Here is a 15,000-nt window from a genome sequence, read left to right as displayed (position 1 = left end):
GATGAAAGACATTAATTGGAGCCAAAGTTTGCCACCTTCCCCTGGGAAACGTCAAATCATCTTACTTTCACTTGCATTCTTCTGCATCGCGTCAGTACGACGTGCAACATATGTCACGTCCTTTGACTTGAAACGATCTGATGTAGGTCACAAAAAAGCCAGCCGTGAAATCCGAAAGCGAACATTTCGCCAGACGTGCGAGAACGAGAGAAGAGGAAATCAATCTAGCTGACACCTTACTTCCCGCCTGTGCATATATTCACACATAGACTGCCTTGCACGTCTCAAGTCTTATTCTGAAAGGGTGAAGATATTTACATTTCTCACTTTTGATGTACTTTCATCTAAATTCTTGAGTTTTAGATTTTGAATTTCCATATTAAGGAGCACCACTTGTATAAACCCTGTGACCCCTTGTGATTAAATGACTCAACTAGGATATTAATATCATTGTCCATTAATGTCAGAAATGTCAGAAATGAGTATCTGCTGCTAAATTAATAAAATGAAATATTTTGTTCTTTGTTTCAAAGATTCTGAAACTTTCTTGTCAGCCAAAGCAATTTTACCAAAAATATTTACTTAAAACACTGAGAAAATAAAAAAAGGTGTAGAAATTGATAGTAAATATGTGACCCTGGACCACAAAACCAAAAAAAAAGTCTTAAGTAGCACAAGTATATTTGTAGCAATAACCAAAAATACATTTGTATAGGTCAAAATTATAAATTTTTCTTTAATGCCAAAAATCATTAGGATATTAAGTAAAGATCCTAACGATGTTCCCTGAAGATATTTTGTCAATTTTCTACCGTGAATATATCAAAACATAATATCTGATTAGTAAAATGCATTGCTAAGAACTTCATTTGGACAAGAATTAATTTGTTTTTTTTGCACCCTCAGATTCCATATTCCAAACTTACTCCAGTAACTTGCTATTAATTTACAAAAAAAAATTTTTTTACGGTGAAGTACTTTTATGATTTAAGTTTAAAATAAATGAATAAAAAAGTGGTTGCAACTTTTTATCTCACAATTCTGTCTTTCTTTCTTGCAATTCTGAGTTAAAAACATCATAAAACAATTTATTGATAGGCAATCTGACCAATCATAACACCGAATCTACCATTTTGTCTGACAAACAAACAAGGCAGGAGATTAGATTAACTTCAGTGGACTTAAACTTGAAATGTTATGTTATGTATTGGCCTCTTTCCACGGTTGAATTAAGATATGTTCTGATGTTCATTAATGTTTATTTTGTGCTTTATCAATCAGTCAGTCACATTTATTAATACAGCAATGCTTTTAACAATGCAGGTTGATTTAAAGCAACTTAAAATATTAAATAGGACAATAGTGTCAATAGTGCTTTAAGTAAATGTGACCCTGGACCACAAAACCAGTCTTAAGTCGCTGGGGTATACTTGTAGCAATAGCCAAAAATACATTGCATGGGTCAAAAATTTTTATTTTTATTTTATGCCAAAAATCATTAAGAAATTAAGTTAAATTCATGTTCCATGAATATTTTTTGTAAAATACCTACTGCAAACATATCAAAATGTAATTTTTGATTTGTAATATGCATTGTTAAGAACCTAATTTGGACAACTTTAAAGGTGATTTTCTCAGTCTTTTTGATTTTTTTGCATCCTCAGATTTCTGATTTCAAATAGATGTATCTCAGTCAAATATTGTCCTATCCTAACAAACCATACATCAATAGAAAGCTTATTTATTGAGCTTTCATATGATGTATAAATCTCAGTTTTGTCAAATTTAACCTTATGACTGGTTTTGTGGTCCAGGGTCACAAATAAGAAAAGACATTCGGTTCACGTGTCGCTTGATCAAATAAGGCAATACAGTGATCTGTCACGACACTTTAAAGAGACACAAAACAGTATTTATTGCTTGAATTTCTTAAAAAAAATTACAACATTTTAAAGCTGAGACCTTGTTTCATACCAGAAGTAACCTGCTCTGTCTTGTCAGTCCTCTTTGTTTTGCAATGTATTTTTTTTACTGCCTGAGAACATGTGTAGTGTAAGAGCAGCATTGTTTGACTTTTTTTCACAGAATTCTGAGTTTACAGCTTTTTTTTTTTTCAAAATTGTTAGAAAAAGCCAGAATTTTGAGATAAAGTCCAAATACATATAAATAAATATTTTTTTGCAGCGAAGACAGAATATTAAATATTATTAAAAACCGTAAATAGCACCACTAAAGCACAAAAGATTCTTATTTTCTCATCTCTTCTGTTTTTTTCTTCAGGCGGAGCGAGGTTTCCTTGCAGTACACGTGGAAGGGGTGGAGCTTAAGCACATGGGGCAGCAGTCTATGGGTCACTACCCTGTCCACTTCCATATGAACGGGGACGTGGATGAGAAGGGAGGCTACGACCCGCCAACTTACGTGAAAGACCTGTCCATTCATCACACCTTCTCCCGATGCGTCACCGTCCATGGCACCAATGGGCTGCTGGTAAGTTTGACACACACACACACACAGGTTACTGTATGTGTGCTTGAAGACATCCATAATGAATCTCTGCTGCGAGATTAATAAAATAGAATCTTTACTTCTTAATTTTGATAGAATGGAATCGTTCCCTCAATTTTCACACAGCGTTGCTATAGAACCAAAATAGAAAAAAATAATGAAGCATAACACAATAAAATTATTTATGAAGTAAAATTTAATTAGAAGATAAAACTTTTCAGACAGTGTGTCTTGAATTAAGTGTTTCAAAACCACTTGACAAATGGTTTTTCCCTTAGTTTTTAAATGAAGCTAAACAAATGCAAAATGTAGTGAGGTTAACTAGGAATTAAAAAAAGTATTTGCTAATGAAGTTTGAAAAATAAATAGTAAATACCTGTAAAGGTAGATTAAGACAGGTTAAAATCTTACAATACATCTAGAGGACCAATACACAATAATTGTCTATGAATTATTTGTGTTCAAACAATTAATCACGATTAATCGCATCCAAAATAAAAGTTTTTGTGTATATAATATATGTGTGTGTACTGTGTATATTTATTATGTATATATAAAGACACACACATACAGTATATATTTTGAAAATATTTACATATTTGTATTCATGTAATTTATATTGTATATAAATATATTTAATATATAAATATAAACAAATATATACATGCATGTGTGTGTATAAATATACACACTACTATTGCCCAGCACTACACAAAAACACATTTCCCTAACAAATATTTATTATAAATATCAAAACATTCTTAAAACAAGATCAATTTACATGAAAAGCAAATTTGACATTTTATTAATCTTGTATAAATATCTAAAAATCCTTAAAGCAAAATATATCTACATGATAAGCACATTTAAAAAAATGTATTGTGTATAAATATCTAAAAAACTCTATAACAACATTAACTTGAGAAGCAAATTTAAATTTTCCTTTTTTATTATTTGGTATAAATATCTAACAATCATTAAATCAAGATAAATTTACTGGAAGTCTCATTTTAACAACATCTTTATTTTTATTCTTTTATTTACATTTTTTATAAAACTATTCTGAAATCATACATTTGTTTTTGAGAATCAAATTTGAATTGTAACGTTTATTTTGTATGAGTATCTAAAAATACTTAAAACAAAATAAACTGACACAAGAAGCTACATTTGAAAATTGTGATTTAATATAAATATCTAAAATCCTTAAAACAAGATTTACTTGAAAAGAATAAAACTAACAAGATAATAAGACTTGCGGGATTTTTAGAAAATAGATTTTTAATTACGTTTTTTTCCTTTGTCTAACAAATGCAAAATAGGTTTTTATGAAAAAAAGCCAATGAGGTAAGAAAAATAAATTAACAAGTAGATTAAGAATAAGGTTAAAAGCAGAAAGCCTGAGAAGATGAAGTCTATCTAAAACCTCAATATGGCTGAATGCCTTCCTGCAGTAGCTGCTTCTCTATTCTTAGTGATCTCTAGCTGTCAATCATCTGTCTGATTTTGATTGACAGACCACGCCTCTTTGCACTTTGGAAAGACTCAAATTGAAGCTTTAGGAATGGGACAAATGCTACTCAGGAAACGTCTAGGTTACGTAGGTAACCCTCGTTCCCTGAAGGAGGGAACGGAGACGTTACATGGGAATTCGCTTAGAATCCAATCATCTCTGAGCCTTATACAAAAGGCCAATGAAAATTGGCGAGTGGCATTTGCATGACGCGCCACGCCCCGTACATACGGGTATAAATAGCGACGTCATGCGCCAGTCAGACAGGTTCTTCGCTGAGGAGCCGGGATGAGCCGGCGTCAGCGCGACGACAGGGACGTGGCAGGGGATGTAACGTCTCCGTTCCCTCCTTCAGGGAACGAGGGTTACCTACGTAACCTAGACGTTCCCCTTCAGTCGAATCACTTCGACGTTACATGGGAACTGACCCTATGGAACAAGCCACGTCCCTGCGCCGCGTTACGCAACGACCACGTGCCGGCAGGCGGACGTGTCAACAGGCGGACGTTAACGTAACCTTCCCAACGCCCTGGGGCCCGAGAAGGGGGGTCCCCAGGGATGCCAGAAACTGAAGCAGGGGTTGGGGGGGCGGAGACATGAATTCTGTCCATGTGAAAGTAAGAAATTCAATATATCCATAAGGGGGTTTTAGGGATATACGAGGGAAACAGAGGCCTTCTGGTTGACCCCTGGAAAAATATAGAGAAAAATAGCCACAACCTGCGGGGCGAAGGAGACCCGGCAGGAGCACAGTCAAGAGCTACTCCGCGTCTAGCCCGGACTGAGGGGCATGGAGGACCCAGGTTCGCCGGAGGGAACAAACTGGGAGATAGCGCACGGATCCACGTGGGAATGGCGCAGCAAGCCGACACTAGCCGTCCTCCCGGTCACCTGTCAGAACTCGGGAAGAGACGGCCTCTAAGCGAAGGTTGTAAAACCTGGCAAAGGTATTTGGTGTCGCCCAGCCGGCAGCTCTGCAGATGTCCGCTAATGAGGCGCCATGTGCCAACGCGTAGGAAGATGCAACACTCCGTGTGGAGTGGGCATGCAAGCCTAAGGGGCAAGGCTCTCCCTGATATAAGTAAGACAGGGAGATGGCTTCTACCACCCAATGCGCCAACCTCTGTTTGGAGACAGCATTCCCTTTCTGCTGACCTCCGAAGCAAACAAAGAGCTGCTCGGTGCGTCTGAAGTGCCGAGTGCGGTCTACGTAGGTGCGCAGAGCACGGACTGGACACAACGATGCTATAGCTGGGTCTGCCTCCTCCAAGGGCAGAGCTTGCAGGTTCACCACCTGATCGCGGAAAGGCGTGGTGGGAACCTTGGGCACATAGCCGGGCCGGGGTCTCAGGATGACGTGAGAATCGCCGGGCCCGAACTCCAGGCACGCTTCGTCGACAGAGAAAGCTTGCAGATCCCCCACCCTCTTGATGGAGGCCAACGCAGTCAGGAGCGCTGTCTTCAATGACAGAAACTTAAGCTCAACTGAGGCGAGGGGCTCGAAGGGAGGTCCCCGCAGGCCCTGGAGGGCGACGGAGAGGTCCCAAGAGGGTACGAGGCGCGGTCTGGGAGGATTGATCCTCCTAGCGCCTCTGAGGAATCTCACGACCAGAGGGTGCTTACCTAGGGATGATCCATCCACTGCATCGTGATGTGCGGCAATAGCGGCGACATACACTTTGAGAGTCGAAGGGGACAGCCTGCGCTCCAACTTCTCTTGCAGGAAGGAAAGCACTACTGCAATCGTGCATCTCTGTGGGTCCTGTTCTCGTGAGGAACACCAGTCGACGAATAGACCCCACCTCAGTGCGTACGCCTGCCTTGTAGAGGGGGCTCGGGACTGAGTGATGGTTTCTACCACGGCCTGTGGAAGGCCGGCGAGGTCTGAAGCGTCCCGTCCAGGAGCCAGACGTGCAAGTTCCATAGATCGGGACGTGGGTGCCAAATAGTGCCCATCCCCTGAGAAAGAAGGTCCTTCCTCAAGGGGATTTTCCAGGGAGGGGCTGCCGCGAGGGAAATGAGTTCTGGGAACCAGGTCCTGGCAGGCCAGTATGGGGCGACCAGGAGAACCTGCTCCTCGTCCTCCCTGATCTTGCACAGGGTCTGTGCAAGGAGGCTCACTGGGGGAAAGGCGTACTTGGGCCCCGGAGGCCAGCTGTGGGCCAGAGCGTCCCTGCCGAGGGATACCTCGTTGAGGGAGAAGAACTGCTGGCAGTGGGAGGATTCGGGGGAGGCAAACAGATCTATCTGGGCCTCCCCGAAATGCCTCCAAATCAGCTGGACTGTCTCGGGGTGGAGTCGCCATTCTCCAGGGAGGGTGGACTGCCGTGAGAGCTGATCGGCTGCACGGTTGAGTTCCCCCGGAATGTGAATGGCACGTAGCGATTTTAGCCACGTTAGACTCCAGAGGAGCAGACGGCGGGCGAGTTGTGACATGCGACGGGAGCGGAGGCCGCCCTGGCGGTTGATATAAGCCACAGTCGCAGTGCTGTCGGTACGCACAAGTACGTGCTTCTGACGCAACGTCGGTCGGAAGCGACGAAGGGCCAGAAGCACAGCCAACAACTCGAGGCAATTGATGTGCCACTGCAGTCGAGGTCCTGTCCAGGAGCCCGAAGCTGCTTGCCCGTTGCACACAGCACCCCAACCCGTGGTGGAGGCATCCGTGTAAACCACGATGTGCCTGGACACCTGTCCCAGGGGTACTCCGGCCTGGAGAAAAGCAGGGTCTGACCACGGGCTGAACAGGCGGCGACACTGCGGGGAAACGCCAATCCGGAGTGTGCCACGGTGCCATGCCCGTCTCGGGACTCGGTCGTGTAGCCAGTGCTGAAGCGGTCTCATATGAAGCAAGCCCAGCGGCGTTACCGCGGCCGCAGCTGCCATATGCCCCAGGAGCCTCTGAAAAGTTTTTAGAGGAACCGCTGTCTTGTGCCTGAATAAATCTAGACATCTCAGCACCGACTGAGCGCGCTCGTTGGTGAGACGGGCTGTCATGGAGACCGAGTCCAGCTCCACACCGAGAAAAGAGATCCTCTGCACTGGGGAGAGTTTGCTCTTTTCTCGGTTGACCTGAAGGCCCAGGCGGCTGAGGTGCTGAAGCACCAGGTCCCTCTGGTCGCATAGCACCTCTCGAGAGTGGGCTAACAGAAGCCAGTCGTCGAGATAGTTGAGGATGCGGAAACCTGACAGCCAAAGAGGGGCCAGGGCCGCTTCCGCAACCTTGGTGAAAACGCGAGGAGAGAGGGACAGGCCGAATGGGAGAACTTTGTACTGGTATGCTCGACCCTCGAACGCAAACCGAAGAAAGGGCCTGTGGCGAGGAAGAATCGAGACATGGAAGTACGCGTCCTTCAGGTCGATGGCTGCAAACCAATCCTGGGGACGAATGCATGTGAGCATGCGCTTCGTCGTGAGCATCTTGAACGGCAGCCTGAGAAGGGACCGATTCAGGACTCTGAGATCCAGGATGGGTCTTAACCCACCACTCTTTTTGGGCACGATGAAGTAGGGACTGTAAAACCCTGACCTCATCTCGGCTGGAGGGACAAGCTCGATCGCATCCTTCGCCAGTAGGACTGCGACCTCTGCACGCAGGACAGCGGCGTGGGTGTCTGAGTGGACACGAGTGTGAAGGACACCTCTGTACCTGGGCGGAGCTTTGGCGAACTGAATCGCATAGCCGAGACGTACCGTCCGTATCAACCACCGCGAGGGGCTGGGGAGCTGAAGCCAGGCCCCCAAGCGCCTCGACAGGGGTGTCAAGGGAACGTTGACCGACGTGACCGTGGTGGGGCAGCCTAGGGGGGGAACAGGAAGGGGAGACAAGCTGCTCTGAGCAGGGCCTACCTTCTTCCCAGGTTCCCGCGCTGGCGAAAGACAGCTCCGAGTCCGGCTCCGAGAGGGCATCCTGGTGCCGCCCGGAACGGGAACACGGGGCCGAGGCCCCGGAGGTGAAGGAAATTGCTCTTTTATTGAAGTTGTGGGTACCGCCGACCCGTGGGCCGGCGGCAGCGTTAAAGTGCACAACAACCCCCGGCCCTCCACCGGGAGCGGGGACGTAGATGTTCTCGTCCCCTGAAGAACAAACTTCTCCACCTCCGGGTTGCCCGCGTCAGGGACGTTTCGCGGCTCTTTTGCGGGTGTTCTTTGCAGGTCCCTGAGAGGCGGGCGGCGCCCCACCCCCGCGGCCGGCTCGACGTCGGGCCGTCTCCTTCTTGGGTTCAGCAGGCGACGGAGCAGGTTTGGTGGGGGCCGCGGGGGGGCGCCCTCGGCGACGAGCGGAGGAAGGCTGAGCCACCGGCGGCGGGATGGACTCGCGGCGAGGCAGGATGTGTTGGATGGCCTCCCTCTGCTTCTGGACTGCCGAGAACTGCTGGGCAAAGTCCTCGACAGTGTCGCCGAACAGGCCACTCTGGGAGACAGGAGCGTCAAGAAAGCGAGCCTTGTCGACGTCTGCCATCTGGGCCAGAGTGAGCCATAGGTGTCGCTCCTGGACCACGGCTGTGGACATCACCTGACCAAGGGAACGCGCCGTGACCTTCGTCGCCCGTAGGGCGAAGTCGGTGGCGGCGCGGAGTTCTTCCATAACTCCCTGGTCGGGACCACCCTCGTGCAGCTGTTTCAGGGCCTGGGCCTGATACACTTGTAAGATCGCCATAGCGTGCAGGGCGGTGGCGGCCTGTCCAGCGGCGTGATAAACGCGGCCCGCAAGAGCGGACGAACGCTCACACGCCCTGGACGGGAGATGCGGACGATCCCGCCAGGTGGCAGCGCCGCGCGGGCACAAGTGCACCGCTACAGCGCGCTCGACCCGGGGAATCGCTGCATACCCCCTGGCCGCCCCGCCATCGAGGGTGGTGAGGGGAGAGGAGCTGGGGCGGGGCCGTGATGAAAAAGGGGCCCGCCAAGATCTTGTCAGCTCCTCGTGCACCTCCGGGAAGAATGGGACCGAGGGGGGGCGAGGTGGAGCCGCGGGGGCCCTCCCCAGGAACCAATCATCCAGCCTAGAAGGATCGGCCGGGGGCGCCTGAGGCACCTCCAAACCGATCCCCCTGGCGGCCCGGAGAAGCATAGTCGACAGCTCGACGTCCACCTCAGACGGAGCGGCCACCTCTGGAGGGGGTCGCGCCGCCGAAGCGTCCGCCTCACCGAACGACTCTCCCTCTGATGCTGCGGTCGACATCTCATCCTCCGCAGGAGCACCGAAGGAGACGCTCAGCCCGCTGGGCGGGGAAGCGTACTGCTCCGGGAACTCGACGGGACCATGCTGTGTGACAGAAGACCGCAGGGCTTTCTGGGCCGGCGGTGCGTTCTGCACGGTGACAGTTAAGTCCCCCCCGCGTCTCGCCGCGGTGGCCGAAAAGCATTGGCGGCTTAACGACGGACCGCGGGAGGAAGACGGGGGGAGCCGCCTCGCGAACGAGCGGCGGGACTTCAGCATGGTCATGGTCATGCATTCGCAATGAATGCATTCACCATCCATGAACGCTGCCTCAGCGTGCTCACTCCCCAAACACGTGAGGCAGTGATCATGTCCGTCCGCAGGAGGGAGGAAACTACCGCATCCTGAAGCGCACGGCCGAAAAGCCATTCTGAAAAGAACGTCTTACGGCCGCGAGAAATTGCTCTTTTAGCTCCCGGTCTGCCCAGGGAAAAAGCCGCGGGGCGGCTGTGCACTCAACGGGACTTTTATCGCTGGAAAGCAGAGCGGCTGTATGGCCGTGAAAACGGCAGCCCGCAGGAGATCGCTGACGGTTGCAAAAGAATCTCTTTTAGTAAGCAACACGTCAGGAGAGAGAGCAGGAACTCTTTGAAGAACTTCTTGAAGAAAATCGGCTCTTGTAGAGAGACAACAGCTCAACATCAGACCGGATCTGAAGCGAAGAAGCTGTCTGACTGGCGCATGACGTCGCTATTTATACCCGTATGTACGGGGCGTGGCGCGTCATGCAAATGCCACTCGCCAATTTTCATTGGCCTTTTGTATAAGGCTCAGAGATGATTGGATTCTAAGCGAATTCCCATGTAACGTCGAAGTGATTCGACTGAAGGGGAACTAAATCTTGTCATCACAACCTTGTAATTCACAAACTAGGCTTTCTGTTTCACACTTGCATGATATCCAGGTGTTTTGCAGATACCGAAACTATCTAGTATTGTTTACATCATAGGAGAGCTGAAAAGATTACTTGGCTTCTTTTGACTCTATAGGGTTAAATGAAATATGAATTGTCAGAGCTCAACAGAACAGGAATATGAATCTGCAATATATTGCGTAGCACTCCGTCTGTGGCTTTTCTAAAAAACACGGCGCTGCTGTTCAAACACTTTTCAAAGATGCGGGAGCGCCGCTGTAAGCTGCTTTATTTTCTTCACAGGAGACGAGGTGAAAGGTTACGGTACAGCGAAGCCGCGTTATTCGTCCGTGATAGCATGCTATGATTTTATTTTGGAGGCAACAGGGGGGCCACACCAACCTCAGAGCTCCGACGCGAATAACTCTTTGACGAGGGTTGCCTCTAATGCGTTTAACAAGGCTAAATTTTCTTCTGCCCAGCGGTAGCTGTATCGCACACTGAGGTAGTTTACAATTCACCTATTTCTTTGAAAGGATTAATGGAATTGCTTTCAGTCCCAAAAACCATGTTTGTTTGCCAGCTCTCACTGAGCGGTTGATGTTTCCATCAGCATTGTATTTGGTGGCAAAAAGTGCAGCATTTTTAGCTTCACCTGAAGCTTTTAGAAATGTGTATTCACAGCAGGTGTTTGGAAATGGAAGATAGCTTTGACATCTTTTATGGAAACATCTTGTACTGATTTTTATGTTGAGTTGTTGTTACCATGAGCATTACATGAGGGAATAGAAACTATGAGGATTTTATCTTGGTTTGCTCACCTTAATTTCCTTTCAAATCTGTATGTTTCTTGCATGACGTGCAAAAGTTTACATACACCTTGCAGAATCTGCAAAATATTAATTATTTGACCAAAATAAGAGTTTTTATTAGTAATTTGATTATTTTTGACAAAAAAAAAAAATGTTTACATATAGTCCACACAAAAAATAGTAAGAAAATAATAGTTGAATTTATAAAAATGTCCCTGTTCAAAAGTTTACAAACACTTGATTCTTAATACTGTGTTGTTACCTGAATGATTCACAGCTGTGTTTTTAGTGATGCTAGTGATACTCATATGCAACTATTACAGAAGGTTCAAACGTGATACATTAAGCCTTAAAACTTTTTTAATTTGGGGATCAGGGTAAATTTGACTTATTTTGTCTTCGGGGAAACATGTAAGTATCTCCTGTAGCTTCTGAAGGGCAGTACTAAATGAAAAAAATATTATATTTAGACAAAATAGAAAAAAATATACACATCTTTATTCTGTTCAAAAGTTTTTCTTTCTGAAGCATCTGTGAGTGTTTGAGTAGTTGCATTTGAGTCCCTCAGTTGTCCTCAGTGTGAAAAGATGGATCTCAAAATCATACAGTCATTGATGGAAAGGGTTTAAATACACAAAAATGCTTAAAAAAAACAAATAATTTTTTAGACCTGAATGATTTTTCTCAAGAGCAGTGGGTGTATGTAAATGATTAAATAATTAACATTTTGCAGATTCTGCAAGGTTTACTGATTTTTTTTTTTTTTATGAAATGAATGTACTGTATTTTAGTTCAATAAAGTTTTGATTTAATATTTAGTATTTTTATGGGATTTTATGGTACTCAATGGAAAAATTATGATCCATTTATTTCCTGTTAACCACTTGAAAATAAAATTTCATGTCTGTCATTTACACTACTCTGGCATTTTCAACCCTCAAAAATTGAAACTTTTGAAAACTAGTGTAGACAGGGCCTGAAACTGTGTGGAAAATCAAAGAAATAATTTTAAAATTTGTGTTCCAAATTTGGTTGATATTTAAAAAAAATGTGCTTACAGTAAGATTTTATTTGGGCGCAATTCCAAACTTTTAGATATAATTTGCTTTCCATTCATTTCCAAAGTGCCAAAATCTTTACAAAATTTCATACCATTCAGATGAAGTAACAAAATGTAACATTTTTCAGTGAAAAATTACTGAACAGCACCAGAGGGTTAAGTTTTTTTTAATTAGGTATCACTCATTTTTATGTGAAGTTGTCATTATTTGCCCTCAGGACAATTGCTAAAACCTCCTCTTCTGTCTTCTTATGTTCCTACTTTCCCGGTAGGTAAAGAATGTTGTCGGCTATGACGCTTTAGGACACTGTTTTTTCACTGAGGATGGACCTGAGGAGAGGAACACATTTGACCATTGTCTGGGTTTGCTGGTGAAGGCGAGCACACTGCTGCCCTCCGACAGAGACAGCAAGATGTGCCGTGACATAACCAACGGAGCTTATCCTGGATACGTGGCCAAACCGCGCCAGGACTGCAGGTAAAACTCACAGACAAGAGAGATAAACATGGACAGGATGATGTGGATGATTGTATCTCAAGCAACCAAGAAGATATCCCCTAAATTCACAAGAAAGAACTACGGAATTCTATTTAGTCTTAAAAATTTGGATTTTTTTTTTTTTTATTATAAGCTTTTATTTTGTAATTTTTTTTATTCCTTTGTCATTTTATTATTATTATTTTTTTTTTTAGTACATTTTTATTACAGTTATACTTTATATAATATTAACCATTATTGATAGTTTAAGTTAACCATAATAATCCTATATATATGGGTCAAAGACAAAAGGGTTTAAGCATAAAATCAATAAGTATAATACTGCTTTAAATTGTTGTTATTTTTCCAAAAAAAAGAAAAGGTTTTCTGTTTAATTGAATTGCATTTTTGTTTTTGTTTTTCTTACCAAAAAATAAATATCATAGATTTTCCCCTAATTAACAGAAGTCAGAAAATGTCATTCAGTGTACCAGTCTTGTCAGGCATGCTTACAGCAAAAATCAGTTTATGACATATTAAAAGAAGAATAACTTTCATCCCAAATACTAATTAGTTGTAATTCTACATTTGTTTTATTTGCCACTATCCTAGGTTTTGCCCATTTGTCAGTAAGATTTTTTAACTCATTTAAAACGTGCTTTCTATGGACATAAAATCACTTTTGTAAATTTCTTTTGACGTGGACGTCTTAACGTCTTTGACCCATATAAATATTATTATATATATAAACATATACATAAACATACATAAACATAACACTAATATATACATGAACTAGTCAACCTCACGAAACAACCAAATGGCTCTCTCTGACCATCATAAACCGACCCTTGTTTGTTTTATTTTGTTCTTATATCTGTTATATGTTTTATTTATTACTGCTTTTATATCATAATGAAATGTTAAATGATCATATTGCTGTTTAAATTGCATTTCTAGTATTTGTCAAACTAATTGCAATATGGCTGTCACACAGTAGATCATGCAGCTCTAATTTTTTGGTACCGTTTAGAGATGCCTCAGCCATGATCATTATGCTAGCTACATTCTGTTGACTCGTTCCTCTAACAAACCCTTTTTCAGTTGTTTTCTCACTCTCACTGGTATTCTTTAATCAAGGCTTCCTCTTAAGAAAGCAACAACACAACATGCGGTCGCGCTGATGATCGTTTCTGCCCGAGCTCATTATTGTGTAATGATTTTTATCCTAAGATGCACTCGCATTTTTAGAACCTCGGATAATCTTTGCTAATTAAAATAACAACATCACCACATTAAGGAGCCCTGCTAAACTCTGGCAGCGAAACTGTTTGGGTTGGGAAAACTGGGGTTTGGTGTTGACAGTAAATATGTTTAATTTGTACCGCAGAGTTTTGAAGTGAATTGCTTTGAAGTGCGGTTATGTGTGCAGCGCTAGGATGAGGTGAATGCTTATGGAATTGAATCTTTCATTTTTAACGATGTCTAGTTACACATCTTAAAAACGGTGCCAATGCGACACAAAACACGTAAACAGGCAACAGATGCCTTTTACCGCTCCACATGGATGTTTATCTTTGTGCAAACACCTTTCTGTGCATTTAGACGGGTTCTGTGTAGAATAGGGAATGAACAGACTTCCACAGCATTAGGGCATTGCATTAAATTGCTAATTGCTCTCATATATATTGCATGTACGGCGGACGTCTTTAGATTGAAATTTGGTCAGTAGAGAGGATAAAGCTTCATAGCTCTTGAATTATAGAGGAAGAGAGCACCAGGGATCCTGTAATATCACCACTTTAGTCATACAGTACGTGATTAAATCACATTAAAATATTGCAGTAAGATTTTAATATCACATCCCTAGATAGATGGATAGGTAGATAGATGGATAGATGGACAGGATGATGGATGGATGGATGGATGGATGGATGGATGGATGGATGGATGGATGGATGGATGGATGGATGGATGGATGGATGGATGGACAGGATGATAGACAGAACGATGGATGGATGGATGGATGGATGGATGGATGGATGGATGGATGGATGGATGGATGGATGGATTGCAGTGTTGTTTTTGACAACCATCTTAGATTTAGTCTTAGTCTTAGTCTTTTGGACTAAAATGCTTCTTAGTTTTAGTCAAATTTTAGTCACTTCTATATGTGATAGTTTTAGTCCAATTTTAGTCGACGAAAAGTCAAAAAGGTTTTAGTCTAGTTTTAGTCGACGAAAAGTCAAAAAGGTTTTAGTCTAGTTTTAGTCAAAAAAAGGGGAAAAGGTAGTCTTTTAACAAATTAATGTAGGTCAGTAAGTATTTTGCTGTTAGGTAGTGACACTTATAAGTTCTGAAAATAGCAGATCTATAGTTCAACACAATGTGAGCTTCCGGATCGACAATTTTCACCAATAATTACAATAATGAAGGTATGTTTTAGAACATAAAAGATAAACAAGGATGGAATGCTAAAACGGCTTGCCATACTAGTATAGCAAAGAGTATTTAATGCTAAAACGGCTTTCCATAGCGTCAGATACTTTTTA

General features: G+C 43.7%; 2 protein-coding genes across 2 annotated transcripts in view; one reads left to right on the top strand and one right to left on the bottom strand.

The window, feature by feature from the left end:
- LOC141332467 (cell migration-inducing and hyaluronan-binding protein-like) overlaps nucleotides 1–12,452 on the top strand; it is a 48,223-nt gene extending 35,771 nt beyond the window's left edge. Inside the window, exons 6-7 of the mRNA XM_073837602.1 lie at nucleotides 2,281–2,490; nucleotides 12,243–12,452. Of these exons, the coding sequence (XP_073693703.1) occupies nucleotides 2,281–2,490; nucleotides 12,243–12,452 (420 nt within the window). The remainder of the gene's footprint in view (nucleotides 1–2,280; nucleotides 2,491–12,242) is intronic.
- The window catches only part of LOC141331683 (aryl hydrocarbon receptor nuclear translocator 2-like), a 366,477-nt gene that overhangs the window by 328,702 nt on the left and 22,775 nt on the right, over nucleotides 1–15,000 (bottom strand). The gene's annotated exons all lie outside the window — the stretch shown is intronic.

The sequence above is a fragment of the Garra rufa genome, chromosome 3, assembly GCF_049309525.1.
Source record: "Garra rufa chromosome 3, GarRuf1.0, whole genome shotgun sequence".
NCBI lineage: Eukaryota > Metazoa > Chordata > Actinopteri > Cypriniformes > Cyprinidae > Garra > Garra rufa.
This window is presented reverse-complemented; position numbering and strand designations above follow the sequence as displayed.